This window comes from Beta vulgaris, chromosome 4 (genome assembly GCF_026745355.1).
Source record: "Beta vulgaris subsp. vulgaris cultivar EL10 chromosome 4, EL10.2, whole genome shotgun sequence".
Taxonomy (NCBI): Eukaryota; Viridiplantae; Streptophyta; class Magnoliopsida; order Caryophyllales; family Amaranthaceae; genus Beta; species Beta vulgaris.
This window is the reverse complement of record NC_079205.1, coordinates 11,808,582-11,827,718: the sequence shown is the minus strand read 5'-3', so window position 1 is coordinate 11,827,718 and position 19,137 is coordinate 11,808,582. Positions and strand designations below refer to the sequence as shown.

General features: G+C 35.0%; 1 protein-coding gene across 1 annotated transcript; it reads left to right on the top strand.

The window, feature by feature from the left end:
* The first annotated feature begins 2,460 nt into the window (after nt 1-2,460).
* Nucleotides 2,461-4,914, top strand: LOC104908619 (early nodulin-like protein 2). Its single transcript, XM_010697744.4, has 2 exons — nt 2,461-2,754; nt 3,555-4,914. The coding sequence occupies exons 1-2, from the start codon at nt 2,556-2,558 to the stop codon at nt 4,703-4,705; spliced, it is 1,350 nt and encodes a 449-aa protein (XP_010696046.1). The 5' UTR covers nt 2,461-2,555; the 3' UTR covers nt 4,706-4,914.
* Nucleotides 4,915-19,137: the final 14,223 nt, after the last annotated feature.

The window sequence follows — 19,137 nt, the reverse complement described above, 5'->3', positions numbered from 1 at the left end:
GACATTGCCGTGAAAGTTGCACTCATAGCGTATCATTGATATCTAGAAGTATCCTATCAATTTTCCTAGAGTTCATATGTTTATTCTCTTCACTTATCCTTTGGAGGATATACTTGAAGACCCTGGCAGACTCATGGGCTAGAGTTATGTAGTTAGAGTCAAATTGATGTCTCTGACTCTCTCTGACTTCTAATAGCAAATTCTTTACTACCTCTGTGAGCTTTCCATACATTTGATTTATAAGTCCACGACCAGTACTACTTGGAGATGAGTTATCCCTTTGTGGGGTATCTCCAACTGACTCCTCATGACCATGATAAATTGGTTCACCATTGTTACCATGCACCCTTGTCTCTGGAGGGATTGAAGAACTAGTTTCCATGTTATGGAAACTTGGTTCATCATGAGCAATTTCCTTATTCTTCTTAGAAAGTGTTTTCGGCATTTCAATAAATTAAAAACAACTATTTTTACAGTTAGTTTTCCAAAGTACGAAGAAAAAACTTCACAATTCGATTATGAATCTTCTCCTCCCCCAATGGTCGCCAAAAAATGTATTGGTGCAAAATCAGTTTGTTGACCTTGCAAACAAGTTAATGCACAACCAGTAGTTTGATCCTAGATGCCTTGGGAGGCTTAGTCCCTCGGGATTACCGGTTTTAATTACGTAAAATCTTGCTAACGTACTTTGTTGCAATTTAATTAATGATTAAACTACAACGCCTATTAAATTCAGGCGAAATGCAATAAATAAAGCAAACAATAATTAATCTGTTAATTAATTAAAGAATAATATTCCCATACATACCATAAACATTGAAAAAAAATTACAACACATAAAAGTATAAGTCAGGCTGGACAACTAAAGGGGAGACACGAAGGTTGTTACCTCCATGGTTCCTTGTTTCAATCGGAGAATTAGAGATCTTGGTGCCAGAACATGTTCTACGAGTAAAGATCTAAACTATAACCCTCATAAGGGGGTTGGCTACACGCTAGGACTAGGCTACGCTAAGAAAATAAGAAATGCAGTTTGATGTGTTGTTCGTTGTCCTCTGCTTGATGATGGTTTCTCTATTTATAGAGAAACGTAATATGTAACTTCCATACGTGTTAAGGAGGGAAAATGTTTGAATCATATTTGATTAAAATCTCTTTCTGGCGTTGAATAACTATCACCTTATTATGCACGTTCCTCTTCATGTTGAATCATTTCATGATTATTCTCTAATTGTTTATTCCTCTATTACCCTTGGCTTTCGTGTCTTGATAGTCTTGATGGTCTTCCTCTATTGACTTTGACTTATGTTGACTTTGCCTAATGGGCCTTGTGCTTTTGTTGGACCCTTATATTAAAGCAAAATTAAACCTTTTGATGTCCAATTCAATGTACCATAATAAATGTTATTTGACATCTAAAAATGAGGGTAACAGCGGGTGACGAGTCAAAAGAAGTTCAGCCATCTCCGAACCGTCCCGCCACACACGAAGCACCCGCCTCATTTTGGGTTTACACCTATTTATCTAGTGTGGGTGGGTGGAGAATTCATTCATTTATAGATAATTATCAGCTCTATATTTTAGACTCCAACAATGATATTACCAAACCAAGCTTCCAATTATATATCTCAAATTGTATACCGGATCAATGAGGGCCTGTTCTCTTCGGTATAAAACAGCTGAACTGAACTGATCTGAACTGAACTGAATTGATCTGAATTGAACTGAACTGATCTGAACTGAACTGATCTGAACTGAACTGAACTAAACTGAACTGAACTGAATTGAAATGAACTGAACTGAAATGAATAGTGATATGTGAGAGAAAAAGTATTGTCAAGAGCTGAACTAAACTGGTCTGAACTGAACTGAACTGAACTGAACTGAACTGAACTGAACTGAATTGAACTGAACTGAACTGGACTGAACTGAACTGAACTGAACTGAAAATAAGCTGGGGAGAACAGGCCCTGAGTCAACTAAAATCCGACAAATAAAACTCAAGCTGAAAGAAATTTCTTAGACAAGAAACAAATTAGTAAATCAAAAATATCATTACCCAATATCACTTCCTTTTTTGTATCCCAAAACACGTTGTCTACTACAATTTCGAAGTTTAAATCCCTAGTCTTCGCATTAACCACGTCTCTTACTCCAATATCAATCAATTTACTATTCCACAGTGAAAAAGACAGCTCATTAATTACTCCTTCCTAAATCCCTCTTATAATCTAAGTTCCCATTTCAGTAATCTTCTTGCCTTCTTATCCCTAATTTACCCGTTCTTTTTTACCATACTCATTTTCAAAATATCTTTTATTTCCCTATTAAGATCAATCACACAAAATTCCACCAATAAAGATATCCTATCAAATTAATCTAGGAAATAAAATCATATTGTACGTACACATTTGAACTTTCTAGTATCCCCTCTCCTATATATAAACATCTCTCTTCTCACCACTACTTTACTCTCCTCCATTATTACAAACTTTACTGTTTTTGCAAACACCATTTTTTTAGCACATCATCAAATAATTTGTCATCTTCAATCCATGGCTTCTATGAAGCTATTGGGTATTTTGTTGCTTTCTTTTGCTTTTGCTTTTGCTTTTGCTTTCGCTTCTTCGGAGGCTGTTAAACCTCGCCCTCTTAGGCACTATGTTAATGGCAGACAAGGATGGGTACTTCATCCTTCCCAGGATTACAATCAGTGGGCTGGAGATAACCGATTTAGTGTTCATGACACTCTTTGTAAGTTCTTTCTTTCTTTCATTCATTTCCTTTCTATGACTTCATTCTTTTTTCCTAGTGAATTTGATAAGTTTAACCTATAAAGCTTGAAACTGTGTTAGTAAAGTATAATTGTACAAATCTGAGACCATTTTGATTCACAAAAGGTGATTAATGAAGTTTTATGATGGGTTTTCAATCAATTGGAAACGAAATCAAACAAATTTTGTTTTTTTTTTAAGGAAAGATATACTACTATTTTCATTGCTTTATAAGCTATATAAAGTATAAAAAATAAATACTTCTTCCGTTTTTAAATAAGTGTAACATTTGCATATAGTGTTTACAATTCACAATTTAAATTTTAATTAGCTTTTGTAATTTACATTTTAGGAAAAACATAGTTATGTGGGAATTTGTTAGATTCGTTTTTTTTTAATATCAACTTTTTATAATTTTTACTTATTGATAATTAAAAATATTGATGGTTAAAATAATGCATTGACAAACGTGAAAACAAGAAATATTGCACTTATTTAGAACGGAGGAAGTACTATGTAACTTGATCAAATGTAAATAATTGTGTAGAAAAGTAAAGTGTCTCTAAAATTTTTTTATGAAAATGATTAATTCAACTTATGGCTTGAAAAAGTTAGAATATTGCAAATATGAAACCTTTTTGATTCAGAAAACTGGAATGCAACAAGGAAATGAACATAGTTGTAAACTTAGTAGACTAGTAGTATGAACTATGAAGTAGTTGTAGAAAAAATATGGTATGAAATGCATTTGTTATTGTATTGAAAACTTTTGTTATGCAGACTTTAGGTATAATAAAGAGGAGGATGCAGTGTTGGAAGTAAGTAAAGAGGACTATGATAGTTGTAACACTGATCACCCAATAGAGATGAAACAAGATGGTGAATCTGAGTTTGATTTAAACCATCCTGGTCCATTTTACTTCATAAGTGGTAATAAAACTCATTGTGAACAAGGTCAAAAAATGATTGCTAAAGTTTTACAAATCCCTTCTTCTTATCCTCCTATGCCACCTAAATCTTCCCCTTCCCCAATTTCCTCTTCACCACCACCCATGGACCACCACCATCACCACCACACGACACCGCCATCGGCCCCGAAAACATCCCCTGGACCCACCTATTCTCCTCCTACACCACCTTCCGCCTCCACTCCTAAAACCTCCCCTGGACCCACCTACTCTCCTATTACACCCCCATCTTCCCCTGCCACGTCACCAACTGCCATGTCACCACCTTCTCCTGTTATGCCAGGACCAGCTTCTTCCCCGTCATCAGCCACGTCACCACCTTCTCCTGTTATGCCAGGACCAGCTTCCTCTCCTAAATCCGCCACGTCACCACCTTCTCCAGTAATTCCGGGCCCAGCTTCTTCCCCGTCATCAGCCACGTCACCACCTTCCCCTGTCATGCCAGGTCCAGCATATCCTCCATCATCCGCCACGTCACCACCTTCCCCAGTAATGCCAGGTCCAGCATATCCTCCATCATCAGCCACGTCACCATCCACGTCACCTCCGGCGGCTATTCCGCCATCATCTGCCACGTCACCATCCATGTCACCTTCGGCGGCTATTCCGCCATCCGCCACGTCATCACCTAGAGGTGCTCCGATCACTGCAGGTCCATCTATGTCACCGACATCATCGTTATCACCGTCAATGTCTCCGGCATACGGCATGCCACCAGCAGGTTCGCCGGAAATTGCCGGACTATCACCGGCAATGACACCGTCAGGTTCCGCGTCACCGCCGTCACCGGTGGCTCCAGGTCCGGGAACATCGCCGGCAAATTCTCCGGGGGGAACTCCGGCGGATTTGACGGCACCGACGCCTTCGGAATCGACAAGATCAGGAGCTGAGAGGAGGAATAGTTTTTCAGTGGGAGTCGGAGTTTTGTCACTATTAGTGGCTTTTGCTATGTGGTTTAATTAATTTGTTTTTTTTACTTTCTATTTTTTTTTTTTTTGGAGTTTGATTTATGTGGAGGAGTAGGGGTACATGTGTGTTATTTATCTACTTTTCTAGACTCCCTTAATTATTAGGGGTGTTTAATGGGGTATGATAATGTAGGTTTTGGACACTACAGTGATTTTTTTTGTGAATTATTCGACTTATCAAATAAATTTACTCACTTATATGTACTTATTTTGTTTGTTACTACTGTTATTTTTGTAAAAAAAAATAATTTGTTTCAATATAATTTTCACGTTTATTAATAATCATCCTTCTTGATCAACATGTTGAATTGACATTTTATTTATAGAGATATTAATCACTTTATTTTGAGAAGATAACGATTTCTTTAGTGACACACATTTCTCAGAGACTTCCATTTCTTATTTTTAGTCCTATATTGGGGTTGTTTGACAATCGGCTGTTGGTTCTTGGCTTTTGGCTGGTTTAGTTGGCTTGTTTGACTGGCTGGAAGCATTGGCTGTATGTATTGGCTTTTTAAGTTGGTTGTTTAAGCTAGCTGTTTGCAAAAGTGTTTGGCAAAATTAAGTGTGACTGTTGGCTGTTTATTAGAGAGTTTGTGGGTTAACAAGCCAAAAGTCAATCCAAAAAGTTGTTCCATGCAGCTTTTTCATTTTGGCTTAAAAGCCAGCTTTTCAGCCAACCAAAAAGCCAATAACCAAACACTTTTTTTGTTTGTTTGACTAAATTAAAAAGCCAAAAGCTAATGAAAAAGCCATTTACCAAACATGGCCATTGTGTCCAATAATGATCTTTGCTTATAAATGTTTAAAAGTGTTTCGTGATGAGACACGAGCTGAACACTAGCTAAAAATTATGACAAACAAATGATTCTCGAATGTTTTTCATGATCATATATTTTGAATATGATTATAAGAATCTAATAGCTCTAAATGATATAGGACAAATAATACTTCGTACTAATTCTGAAATTATTATTGACCACTAAATTCTCGTTGTCATTTATTATATGATCGTTTAAAATCTTCATTGACGATTTATGGTTTTAAAAAATTTCTTCTAAATAATGAAAAATAGTGAATCCAATTCCATTGGTTTTGTAATTCTCACATAAAATCTCTGTTCTTCACTAATATTGGGTCTGTCGGCAGAATCAAAAGACTTGTCCTTGTCAGAAATAATGCAGTTTTCTTTTGGTGCAAAGAAATAATACTGCTACTTCATCATAAATGAAAATAGGTTTGGGAGTGATGATTATAAATGCCCCAAGGTAATATTAGCTCTCCAGTCTCCTCAATAATGGGCCTGGGCAATTCAGTATAGAGAAGGAGAGTTTGGTCCGCATATAAATTCAAAAGAGGTTCCATACTAAAACGAATTGTCAATAATAAGAGTAGCTCCTCTACCTCATATTGTGGTATATTCTCTTATCTTTTTCCAATATGAAACAATTCACATGTACACAACATACATGAGGTTCAACAAATTAGTATAAATGTTGATGAGCGGGTTAAGCTAACAAAGTATTCCCTCTGTCCTCTATTAGTTTACCCGTATTCTTTTTAAGGGTGTCCCTTATTAGTTTACTCCTTTCTTTTTTTTGCTATTTTTGGAATGAGACCACAAACTTTTCATCACACATCCATTCAACTTTAATATAAAATAATAGTTTCTCTTTTTTTCTATGACCTACAATATTATTTCTCCTAAAATTCTGTGCAAAACAAATGGGTAAACTAATAAAGGACGGATGGAGTATTCAACATCTTTCCCATCAGAAGTTATAAAATATAGATTTAAAAGAAAATCTCAAATAAAATATTAAAAAAAAACTGCAAAAGGTCAAAGACACATTGCAAGGATATCTTTTAGCTAGAAGTATTTTGAGTTAGAAATAATGTCAATGTGAATTAACCCCAACTTAATTCGTATGATAAGTTTCTCCTTTCGTTTGATAAAAGTTATTCCATTTTGTAATAGTATATAATGTTGAATTAGCTTCATGCTTAAGTAATTTTTCTTTCCACTAGCTACTAGGAGTAAAGTAAAGCTACAAATAATAAATATAATAAATGTTTTTATAAAAAGTAGTTGGGATACTTTCAACATTAATTTTTTATCTTGTCAGAAAAAATAATGAATAATTGTCTTTCTTGACTTCGATATTCTAAAGTGGATTACTGTTTGGAGCAATGTTGATAAAAAGAAGAAACACTTTTGCAAAAAAATTTACAACAAAATTTCATCAATAGAAGAATTCTTTTTTTTTTCTCTGAAAGCCAACAGAAGTGTTCTTTTTTATTTACTTGTTTATAAGAATTATATTATGAGGTGTTCGACAATTGGTCATCAGTTGTTCATTGTTTTACTTGGTTGGTTTGACCACCTATATGTATTGGTTGTTCACCTGGGTGGTTCAATTGACTTGTTGTTTCTATTGGATACTTTAGTTGAGTGTAACATGTCACACCATAACTTATTATATAACATACATAATGACATAGACTTTAACAGTCCAACATAGATGACGTGCATACTTTACAAATAATGACATGAATCTCATGTTAATTTTTCATTGATTTTATGTCAATTGAATTTATTTTTACAAAGGAAGCATTAATTTGTGGGTTGTTACACTAACAATTATAATGTAACACAGTTAAACCCACAAATTTGTGAATAAGATGCTAAATATCCGCCAGAGTAAAAATTAAAAAAGCTACTTAAATTAATAGTGGTTTGTCATACACCGAATATTGAGGGTACCCGCCAAATAGGAATATTGAAACACCATGTCGGTTAGAAATTAGAATTCGATACCAAATTATAAGCTTTGTAGACATATTGCATATATGCTCGTAGAGAAAAAGTTGAAGATGAACTCTAAAAGTGACAATAATACAACCAATAGACTAAATACTCGTCACAACTTCCATTTTAGAAATCAAAACCCCACAAAACAGCACAGATGTGGCATATACCCATTACTCGATCCATCGACCATCCCTACTTGGTGAGTCACGGTTTTGCGAGGATTGTACAATAATTTGAGTCTTTTAATTAATGTAATCATGTATAAAGTCGTAAAATTTTGTAATAGGAACGTAACTTCAAGACAAAGACAAGAGCTATGTAAACGACTTATCCTTCATTACTCCGTTCTCCACGTAGTGTGGTCTTTACGTGCATGATTGGACCCGGAAGCTATAGAGGATCTTATTTATTCATTGACAAAAAGTATGGTCATTCATATCTATACCACATACTTATTTCTCAGAACTATGGCCACCGGATCCCCATCCATCCTTCTAATGAATGTAAGCACAATATTTATTTTTTAGGTCATGCATGAGAAAGTTGAAAGTTCTAACTCTTTTGTTGTACTAGTGGAAGTCTTTACAAAGGATTTTTTTTTTTTTTTTTTTTTTGCAATTGAAAGTTGTTATTGATAAACAAAAAAAAAGGTGCAACCTAAGAATGAGAAGAGCAACAAACTGCCCCTTAAACATCCAATGTACACAGCCTACTAAGGGCATGTTCTTTTCAGCATAAAATAGCTGAACTAAACTGAATTGAACTAAACTATACTGAACTGAATTGAACTGAACTGAACTGAAATGAATTGTGATATGTGAGTAAAAGTATTGTCCATAGCTGAACTGAACTGAATTGAATTGAACTGAATTGAATTGAATTGAACTGAACTGAATTGAATTGAACTAAACTGAAAATAAGATGGGGAGAACAGGCCCTAAGTCAAGATAAGCCTAGTTCTTTCTTACCCATTACAATTGCAAGCTACTTTAAAAATGTTCTCCTTTACAATAGCATGGGGGGCTTAGCAAAGTGTCCCTAAAACACTTACTATTACGCTCGAGCCAAATGGCATATAGACTCTCAGTAAACAACTTCACATATATATAACTCGTCCTTCTCTTAAGGATATTTCTATATTATCATTATTTTAAGAAAGAATACAACGATTGATATTTCTAGTAAACATAATTAGTAAGCTAATTTAATTAATTAATAAAAAATCTTTTGTAGTTATATACTACCTCCGTTTCTTTTTAATTGTTACACTTACACTTTTCACGCATGCCGATGCACTACTTTGAGCCTTTATATCTTTAATTTTGTATTTGTAAAAAATATAAAAACTACATATTAATAAAATACATACTAATACGAATCTAACAAGATCCCACATGACTATGTTTTTATTCACGTATAAATCACAAACGAGGGTCAAAGTGCAATTTGTGAATAGTGTAAAATGTCAAAGTATAACAATTAAAAAGAAACGGAGGTAGTATAAGTTATCTACAAATAATACATACCTTAATTCATTAAGGGCACAACCTGTTAATTTTTCAGATTATTCGAAAATGGGCCTGGGTGACCCAATAAGGAGGAGAAGAGTTTAGCCCACTCACAAGGTAGGAGGTTCCATCCTAAAACCAATCGCAAATTAGATCCTGCACCGAGGTGTAGGATGAGCATCCTACACCTTGGCCATAACTACGTCGTTTTGATGCTTTTAGGAAAGCCAAAATTTGGCAGGCTTTTGGCAGTATTTTTGAAAGTGGGCCAGCTCTTTCTTTCTCATCACTCACTCATTCCCTCTCTTTCTCTCTCATTTATTTTTCAAGAACCATTTCAATTCTCTCTCTCATTTATTTTGTTCTTCATTTATTTCTCCCTTATTTTCATTCATTTGTATTATAAATTTCCAAATGTTGATATTTGATTTTATATTCTGTTTTGCATTTTTAAAACTTTTTTTGATGTACAAAAGCATATGTTTTGATGTAGAATAATATACGAGTGTACATTTGGGGATTTTCAGTGATCAAAGTATTGACCATTAGTGTACATTTTTATTTATCCTTATTTACGTTGGTTGCGGTACCTTTTTTTTATTATTAGCCCCACCTACAGTTGCATGTACATGCACGTACCTTGCATGTACACTTTGTTGACATTCATGTACATTAACTGGGTTACAATCATGTTGTTATGTGTTGACCTTTTAATCTAGTACCCATATTGAGTTTTTTTTGTTTTTGTTTGTGTCTATAGAATATGTTATATGCATGCATGTTAGTGAAGCTAATGTATATTTAGTCATACACAATGATCATTAACGCAACTTTAATGTACACAGAACAAAGTCAGCTCTATAAAACAACTTGAACATTCAGTCATAACAACATTGTACATTCAGGCTTAATAATTGAACAATCTTGCTAGAATATTTGTACATTGAGCCATATCCAGTGAACATTCAATCAAACAATAATGAATCCTTATTTTCAGTGATCAAAGTAATGACCATCAGTGTACATTGTGATTTATCCTTATTTACGTTGGTTGCGGTACCTTTTTTTATTATTAGCTCCACATACAGTTGCATGTACATGCACGTACCTTGCATGTACACTTTGTTGACATTCATGTACATTAACTGGGTTACAATCATGTTGTTATGTATTGAGCTTTTGTTTTAATACCCATATTGAGTTTGTTTTTGTGGCACCTGGAGCACTATGAGGTATAGGAGTGTAATTGTACATATTGAATTTCATTAGTGAACAAACATCAACACACCAGTGTACAAAGATTGCAAATTACTCACTTGACATCAGCTTTAGGAATTAGGTTACTTTTATTCTATTATGTTTCTTTGTACATTCTTGGCTTCGTGGTTGTTCATTAACAAAATCAAAATGTACAATGACATCCCCCATAAAATCGTCAATAACACACAATGAACAATAATAGACATCCAAAGTACAATCCTTGTGATATAGACACAAACAAAACAAAAAAAACTCAATATGAGTATTAAAACAAAAGGTCAACACATACCAACATGATTGTAACATTAACCCAGTTAATGTACATGAATGTCAATAAAGTGTACATGCTAGGTACGTGCATGTACATGCAACTGTAGGTGGAGCTAATAATAATAATAAAAAGGTACCGCAACCAACGTAAATAAGGATAAATCACAATGTACACTGATGGTCATTACTTTGATCACAGGAAATCCCCAAATGTACACTTGTATATTATTGTACATCAAACCATATGCATTTGTACATTAAAAAAAAGTTTTAAAAATGCAAAACAGAAAATAAAATCAAATATCAACATTTGGAAATTTATAATACAAATGAATGAAAATAAGGGAGAAATAAATGAAGAACAAAATAAATGAGAGAGAGAATTGAAATGGTTCTTGAAAAATAATGAGAGAGAAAATGAGGGAATGAGTGGGTGATGAGAGAGAAAGAGCTGGCCCACTTTCATAAATACTGCCAAAAGCCTGCCAAATTTTAGCTCCCCTAAAACCATCAAAACTACGTAGTTTTGGACAAGGTGTAGGATGCTCATCCTACACCTCTGTCCACCATCTACTTATTGAAAACCAATTGGTGATAGGAGGAGTAACTCCTAATCTTATAAAGTGGTTTATTCTCTCCTCTTTCTCCAATGTCGGACACTCACAAGTGGGCATTTCATGGGTTTCAACACACCCCCTCACTTGTCTTCAGAATTTAGAGCTAACTGGAAAGGTAATCAGAAATAATCCTCTTAGGGGCTGGACATCCTGTCGAGGTAAACCCTTATCCAGTAGCGATCAAATACCCAGTTTATATGAGACCCGCAACCCGGGCTCTGATACCATGTTAATTTTTCAGATTATTCGAAAATGGGCCTGGGTGACCCAATAAGGAGGAGAAGAGTTTAGCCCACTCACAAGATAGGAGATTCCATCCTTAAACCAATTGGTGATAGGAGGAGTAACTCCTAATCTTATAAAGTGGTTTATCCTCTCCTTTTTCTCTAATGTGGGACACTCACAAATGGGCATTTCATGGGTTTCAACACAACCTTATAAGAGATTAGTTCCTATTTAACATTTTACTAGTCATATAACACAATTATATGCCGATTGAAAAGTAATTTTGTACGATGCGGTGCAACAAATTGACCATGAAATAAAAATTAGTTTGATATATTATGGTAGAAGTCTGGTTACTTGTTTACATAACAGTAAACTGTTCTTCGATCCATGTGAAATAATCACGTGGCTCATTGGTTATAGTAGTACGAAGATTATTAAGGGACAAGTAACACAAGTTCATACACTTGTTGAGTAGATGACTAGGTGGCTACAAGATGAATTATTACTAGTCTTGGTGGTGTCGTCGAAGAACCCCTTTGATAAATATATTAATTGACAACAATTTGATTCAATAAATATATGATGAAATAGGAGCAGTTTGAATAGATTAGTGTAAAATTCTAAAGTCAATATAGTACGACACCTTAAAATAAGTAAATTCATATTATCTGCTTAGTGTAGGAAATTTAAGCGGAAGTAGCTAGTAGTGAACTTTTATGCTTAAGAGATGTTTTTGATTAAAGAGTGTTGTTGTTTGATGGTAAAGGGGGAGATTGTTTGTGGGAAATGGTAGGCTTTTTCATTAACTTTGTGATGTTTTTTTTTCATACCTACTCAAGGCTTACACCATCACCTATTTATAGGTATGGTAAGAAAACTTGTGCATCTTCTAGATTTTTCTAGGATTTTTACATCTAGATTTTTCTTAGGACTTTTCTAGGATTTTCCCTAGGCTAGATATTATTATACATCATTCTAGAAATATATCTAGATTTTTCTAACATAGATATTTTCATGGATATTTTCCTAGATTACTCTAGATATTATAATTACATGATCTTTCTACTACTATGGAGAATTTTCTTGATTAATATCTAATACTCCCCCTTAATCTGAAAATTCTTGTACTCCGAGCTGTCTTTCGAATTGGATGAACTTCTCAGTTGGAATTACTTTTGTTAATATGTCTGCGAGCTGCTCCCCCATCTTGCAAAATTGTAGCTCGATCTCTTTCTTTTCGGCTAGTTCTCGGATGAAATGATGCCGTAACTCGATATGCTTCGTTCGGGCATGAAAGACTGGATTCTTTGTCATGGCTATTGCAGACATGTTGTCGCAGTATATAGTTGTTGGTTCTTCTGATGTCTGTTGTAGATCATCGAGAATTCTTCTAAGCCCTACTGCTTCACATGCTGCACTTGTTGCTGCTACATATTTAGCTTCTGTTGATGACAGAGCTACTATTGCTTGTTTCTTTGATGACCAAGAGATAGCCTTGGTTCCCAGCTGAAACACGTAGCCACTTGTACTCTTCCGATCGTCAATGCTTCCGGCCCAATCGCTGTCTGTATATCCTGTAAGCTTGTGATTTTCCTCTGTCTCGTAAAGAATTCCATAACTTTTTGTTCCCTTGATATACCTGAGAATCCTTTTTGCTGCTGCCAGGTGAGCTTTACTTGGCTCACTCATGAACCTTGACACAATGCTTACAGAATGAACTATGTTTGGTCTCGTGTGTGTTGAGATATATGAGAGAGCCGACCAGACTTCAATATATTGATGCATCGACCTTCTCTTTCCCATCATTCTTGGATAGCTTTTCATTAAGTGTCATTGGTGTAGCTAATGGCTTGCATTCACTCATGTTGAACTTTTTGAGTAGGTCGTCTGCATATTTCTCTTGTGAGAGAAATATTTTTCCTGGGCTTTGCTTGACTTGCATGCCAAGGAAATATTTCATGGCCCCAAGGTCGGTCATTTCATAGTCCGACATCATTGCCTTCTTAAATTCTGGTAGGCGTGTCGCGCACCTAACAAAAATAAATAACCTAACTAATCCTCCTAACTATGTAGTAGGGTAAGTCAGAGTCGATCCCACAGAGAGAAAGTTGTTCTATGATTAGCCCTTAAATAATGGTAAGACTAAAGGAGATTAATAACACTGATCGTGAAGTAACTATACTAATCAATATATAAATAAAAGAATCTACAGCTAGTATCCCCACTAGCACGAAATAATACAAAATAATTTCTACCCCAAACTAATAAATTAAATGTTCAATGGGAAAAGTACACCCTATAAAGTACCATAGACCTCTCCCGAGTATCTATGGCTTCTCTAATATGCATTCAAGCCTACTCCCGTGGAATCATGCAAATTAAAGACATTAAACACTGCACTTTAACTTCCTAACAATCCATTCTACCTACTCCCGTGGAGAACTTCATGTCCTTAATTGAAATACTCAAATCCGTCAAAATCCAACTCCCGTTGTGATCAAGACAATGGAATCATAACAATACTAGTTATCCCTAATCTAGTATTGGAATAGCACAATCAATTAAGCAAGAACAATCAACATTAATATGAGAATTTAAAGAAACAATCATGAATTAAATCATACTAGGGTTCAACTTAACCATAGATAAAAGAAACTACTCTATCATGAAATAAATAATGAAATCTAAAACTATAAAAGAAAACATAATTAAAGAAATCAATGAAAGAAACTAATAGAACTCATGAATTAATGAAGAAGAATAAAAACTAGGGTTTACACTAAAAACTAGAGAGAAAAGAGAGGAGAGAAAACTAAAACTAAACCTAAGAAAATAATGTGAGAGGGAGGAGGAGAGAGAAAGAATGAAAACATATCTAAATAAATATTCAATAACCTAATATGACTTGAAAAGTAATTTACAAGATAAGGAAAGTCTTAAATATATCATTAATAGGCGGATTAGTGATCCGCGCGTACGCGTGGCAGATTCCAGCAGAAACAGTCCACTTCAAAAGGCATAACTCTTCTAGAAGTCTCCTCGGGCGTGCCACCTATCGTTGGAAAGCTCTTCAAGTCTAGTTTCCAAATATGTGAATTACTCGATTTAATAAGCACATCAAAAGTTATGATCAGAAGAGTAGACGTGACTCCTTTTTCACATTTCTTCTAATGATTTTCCGCTTGTTTTTGCTCAAATCGTACTATGACATATCCATATGATCCTTATGCATTTAACTCCTTTCCAAGTGCTCCTAATCCTCAAGTTCATCTAATCATAATCCAAATACGTTCTCAATGCCTGAAATTCATCAAAAACAAGAAAACATACCGAATAGAAGTAGAAAAATATAACTTAAGAATATAATGCATCAATGAACCTAAATATGAAACTAAATGCTCTAAAAGGCAACCTAAATGCACCTAAAACTATATATAAAAATGACTTGTCAAACTCCCCCAAGCTAAAACATTGCTTGTCCTCAAGCAATAAGACATAGACACGGAAAAGTTAGACAACTACAATATGGACTACAACAGGGCTAAACACTCAATTGAAAACACAAGAAATATAATCACTACATAAGCCAAGCATCGAAACAAGCTCGAACAAAGCCGCATAGCATGTCATGTATTGCAATCGACTCTCCAATCATACCACAGACCATCTCCCCCAAACTGGATTTAACAAAACCTGACAGACCTCGCTATAGTTATGTGCACTCAAATCTCTCATGTGTTTAAGGGTTAAATAATGACTCCCAACCTAAAGCAGTCGACTCAGATGAAGCAAATACTCTTTAACTTTGACTTTTTGACTCACTTAATACTCAACAATACAATATATAATGATCAAGAGGACTTTTAAGGGTTGTAATGGGGTTGAGGTTAAAGGTATGGAAATAATTTGGGAATTGTGGTGGAAAAACCAAGAAGGGGGAATCATATAACTGAAAACATGACCACAAAAGGTCATAACAACTCCATGCAACGACCAACAATCTCCAAATCTAATCAACAACCTTTTTCACTTAAGAAACTCAATCATAACCCTTTTTACTACTTTCTTTTTCACTTCTTTTTCATTTCATTTTTCACCTTTTTTTTTTTTTTTTTTCAAAATTTAATTTCAATTTCCAAGCTCACTAAACATACTTTTCCATCAGTCTAAACCACAAATAGAGCACTTCAATCCAATACAAACTAAACCAAAACTAATACTCGCTCCCCCGAGCTAGGCTTGGGACAAGAATCAAATGAGGTCAAGGCATGTATTGTAGGTAACAATCGAAAAAGTCAGAAAAGGCTCAGCGGGGGTAAAAGGAAGGATAATATGAAAACAAGAATAACTCTGGAGCTAAGATCATCAAATGAAACGCCTCAATCATATCAAAATATATGCACTATCAAATATCAAGGAGTACCAAGTCAAAGTCAAGATCAATGCAACAACGAGGAACTAATCACACATGAAAGAACAGAACTGACACAGATACGTCAGTTTATAGGCACAAAAGCTCACTTAAATTAAGGTGTCTGCATAGTAATGTTAAATCGAGCCAGAGAGAGATCAATCAATCTTACCACAAACAATCAGTTGCGAAACAATCATGCTATGAAGTATCATGAACAAGATGAGTGACACTTAACAAATGTAGTAAAATATCAACAAGGTTCTCAAAAAGTTTTAGCAGTAGTCCCATAGATGCAACTAAAATGACATGAAATCTAATATGAGGTGAAATATGCTAATGCATCTAAGAAAGCAGTACAATTTTTTTGGTTACACGTAAACTCCCACTCCTAATAAGCAGTACAAACCATGCAACATCCTACGAAAGCAATGAAATCTACACTAAAAAGCAATAAAAGATAGAATATTCCTCCCCCAAGCTAGAATTTGCAGTGTCCTCACTGCATAAACCAGTTCAGAAAACGAACAATATCGAAACCCAACAATCATGCAACACCAAAGTCGTCCACCAAAAGCCACAACACCACAAACCACAAAAATCCCACAATCCAAAATTCAATCAATGTGTTGAAAAGATTTGCAACAAGAGGGCATCAATAGAAAAATCCAAGCAAAAATTTTAAAGTCATATCAACAATATCAACAATACAAAATAAAAAAGCTTACTACCCAATTGAAGTATCGAATAAGCTTAAAAATCACATTGCACGACTTCTTGAAGACTAACTTGAACTGTTTGTTGCCATTTGCACAAATCCTACAACAATCATCAATTAAAGAAAGAAAGAAGAATTAGATGATTATAGGAAAAGGTAATAATAAAAGAAGAGAAAAAAAAATGAAAAGAAGAAAAGAAAAAAAAATAATAAAATAAAAAAAATAAAATCAGACTAATTCAAATGAAAAGAAAATAAAGAAGAAGGGAAAGAAAAAGGGGGAAAAGGGAAGAAAGAAAAAGAATCAGAGGGAAGCGGGTCTTGGCCGAAGAAAACGGAAGCTGTGACGATGATGGTGGTTCACGGTAGGGCGGAGGGCAGTAGACACGAAAAGGGGACAGAGGAAGGGAGTATCACTGTAGCAGACGTGAAGAGGAGAAGAGGAAGTGGTGCGTGTATGGGGCGACGACGAATTCCGGTGCGAGTGGTTGGGCGGCGGTGATTTTTTTTGTGGTGACGGTGGACAGAATGGGGCGGTTGGTTTTGGTGGTGCGGAATGGCGGTGGTTGGTGTGAAGAGGGTAGCAGGGGTGCCGGTTGTGCGGCGGGATTCCGGCGAGAGGTTGAGGTTGAGTGAGCGGTGTGGACGCCGGCGATAATTCCGGTGGTAGTGCGCCGGTGTTGGTGCTCCGGTGAGGACGGCAGTTCGTCGGAGAAGGGAGGGTTGTGAGGCAGTGGTGGCGTGGTGAAAGATGCAGGGTTGGGGAGGAAAGATCGAAACAGGGAATTTTTTTTTATTATTATTTTAAAAAAAAAAAAAAAAAATAAATAAATAAAACTTGTTCCACCTACAACAAACACACAAAACACACCAAAGTTAGCAAAAACACTAAAAAAGGAAAAAACAAAGACAAAAATCGTATAAAAGTAAAGAAAAGAAGAGAGAAAATAAGTTAATGTCCGGGTTGCCTCCCGAGAAGCGCAAATTTAAGGTCTTGCATGACCGTTGAAGACTAGTAAATCACTCATAATAGTTCAATGCTCTAAGAAGCTTATCATATGTTCCTGCAGACATCTCAGAGCATATTATATAAGAGTGAAAAGGAAAAATGAAAAAAATTAGTACTAAAAAATTATTAAAACTACGAAAAGAAAAATCAAAGGAAAAATTATATTTACAAGAAGACGTAAAAGAAAAATTGTTAGTCTTTTTACATGACTCAAAAGAAGGAAAAGAAACTAACTGTATATTATTTACATTATCATCAAAGTCATTCAAAAGGGGAGAAAGAACGAACGATGGAGGATATAATATAGGGGAAGAAGATATCATATTAAGTTTCTTAGAGAATGGAACATGAGACTCAAAAACAGTAGGTGATACCAATAAAGACTCATAAATCACCTCACGCTCAACTTGACTTTCCTCCAAAGAGGAAATTTCAACCATGGCTTCTTCCTCCTGCAAAACATCCATCACATTAGTCGTTCTTTCAATCTTTTCATCATCCCAATAGCTCTCATTTATTATCCAACCCTCATTATCATCATAAATAAACGGATCGGGGCTAGAATTCTGAGCAGATTGACATTCAAATTGGGAAGAGGGGTCGAAACCATCTATTAATGTCACATCACAAGAATAAAAATCATGAGAAGTAGACTGACAATTAGAACAATAAGGGGGTGGTGACATGTAAGTTTGGGGTGAAAGAGCAGATGAAGACATCTCCCACTCATAAGTATCTCTAGCCAACCACTCAATTAAATCCCAACAATAATCAGGCGATTGGAATAGAAATCCTCCATCACACATAGATTCTACCACCATCCTAGTTTCTTCATTTAACCCCTCATAAATCACTAGGCACATATACCATAATTCAATTCCATGATTAGGACCTATAAAATCACCAAGTCTGTGATAGTATTTCCAAAACAATTCATTCTCATATTGAAGAAAAGAAAAAATTGCTCTAGAATTACTAGCATATACATGGGATTCACATAACATATGAGGTAATTTAGGAGAACTCATGCAAAAATTGGGAGGATTTTGATATGATGCATCAAAACTGTAAACATGAGAATTCCAAAAATTATTACTATGTTGCCTAGCAAAATAATTATCCCCGTCATCAAAATAGCATGACTCCATGATACAAAAAGAATTAAAAAAAATAAATATAAAATATTCACAAAAAGGGAAAAAAAATATATACAATTTAGTCTCACCAACAATAAAAACTAACTAAAACAAAACCGTCTCCCCGGCAACGGCGCCAAAATTTGGTAGGCGTGTCGCGCACCTAACAAAAATAAATAACCTAACTAATCCTCCTAACTATGTAGTAGGGTAAGTCAGAGTCGATCCCACAGAGAGAAAGTTGTTCTATGATTAGCCCTTAAATAATGGTAAGACTAAAGGAGATTAATAACAATGATCGTCGAAGTAACTATACTAATCAATATATAAATAAAAAAATCTACAGCTAGTATCCCCACTAGCACGAAATAATACAAAATAATTTCTACCCCAAACTAATAAATTAAATGTTCACAAGGAAAAGTACACCCTATAAAGTACCATAGACCTCTCCCGAG

What these genes read in the sequence shown, in the direction of transcription:
- LOC104908619 (XM_010697744.4), top strand. Translation starts at nt 2,556, where the DNA reads ATGGCTTCTATGAAGCTATTGGGTATTTTGTTGCTTTCTTTTGCTTTT. An exon ending in TAGTGTTCATGACACTCTTT is followed by an intron (nt 2,755 to 3,554) that starts GTAAGTTCTTTC and finishes TTTGTTATGCAG; the next exon opens with ACTTTAGGTATAATAAAGAG.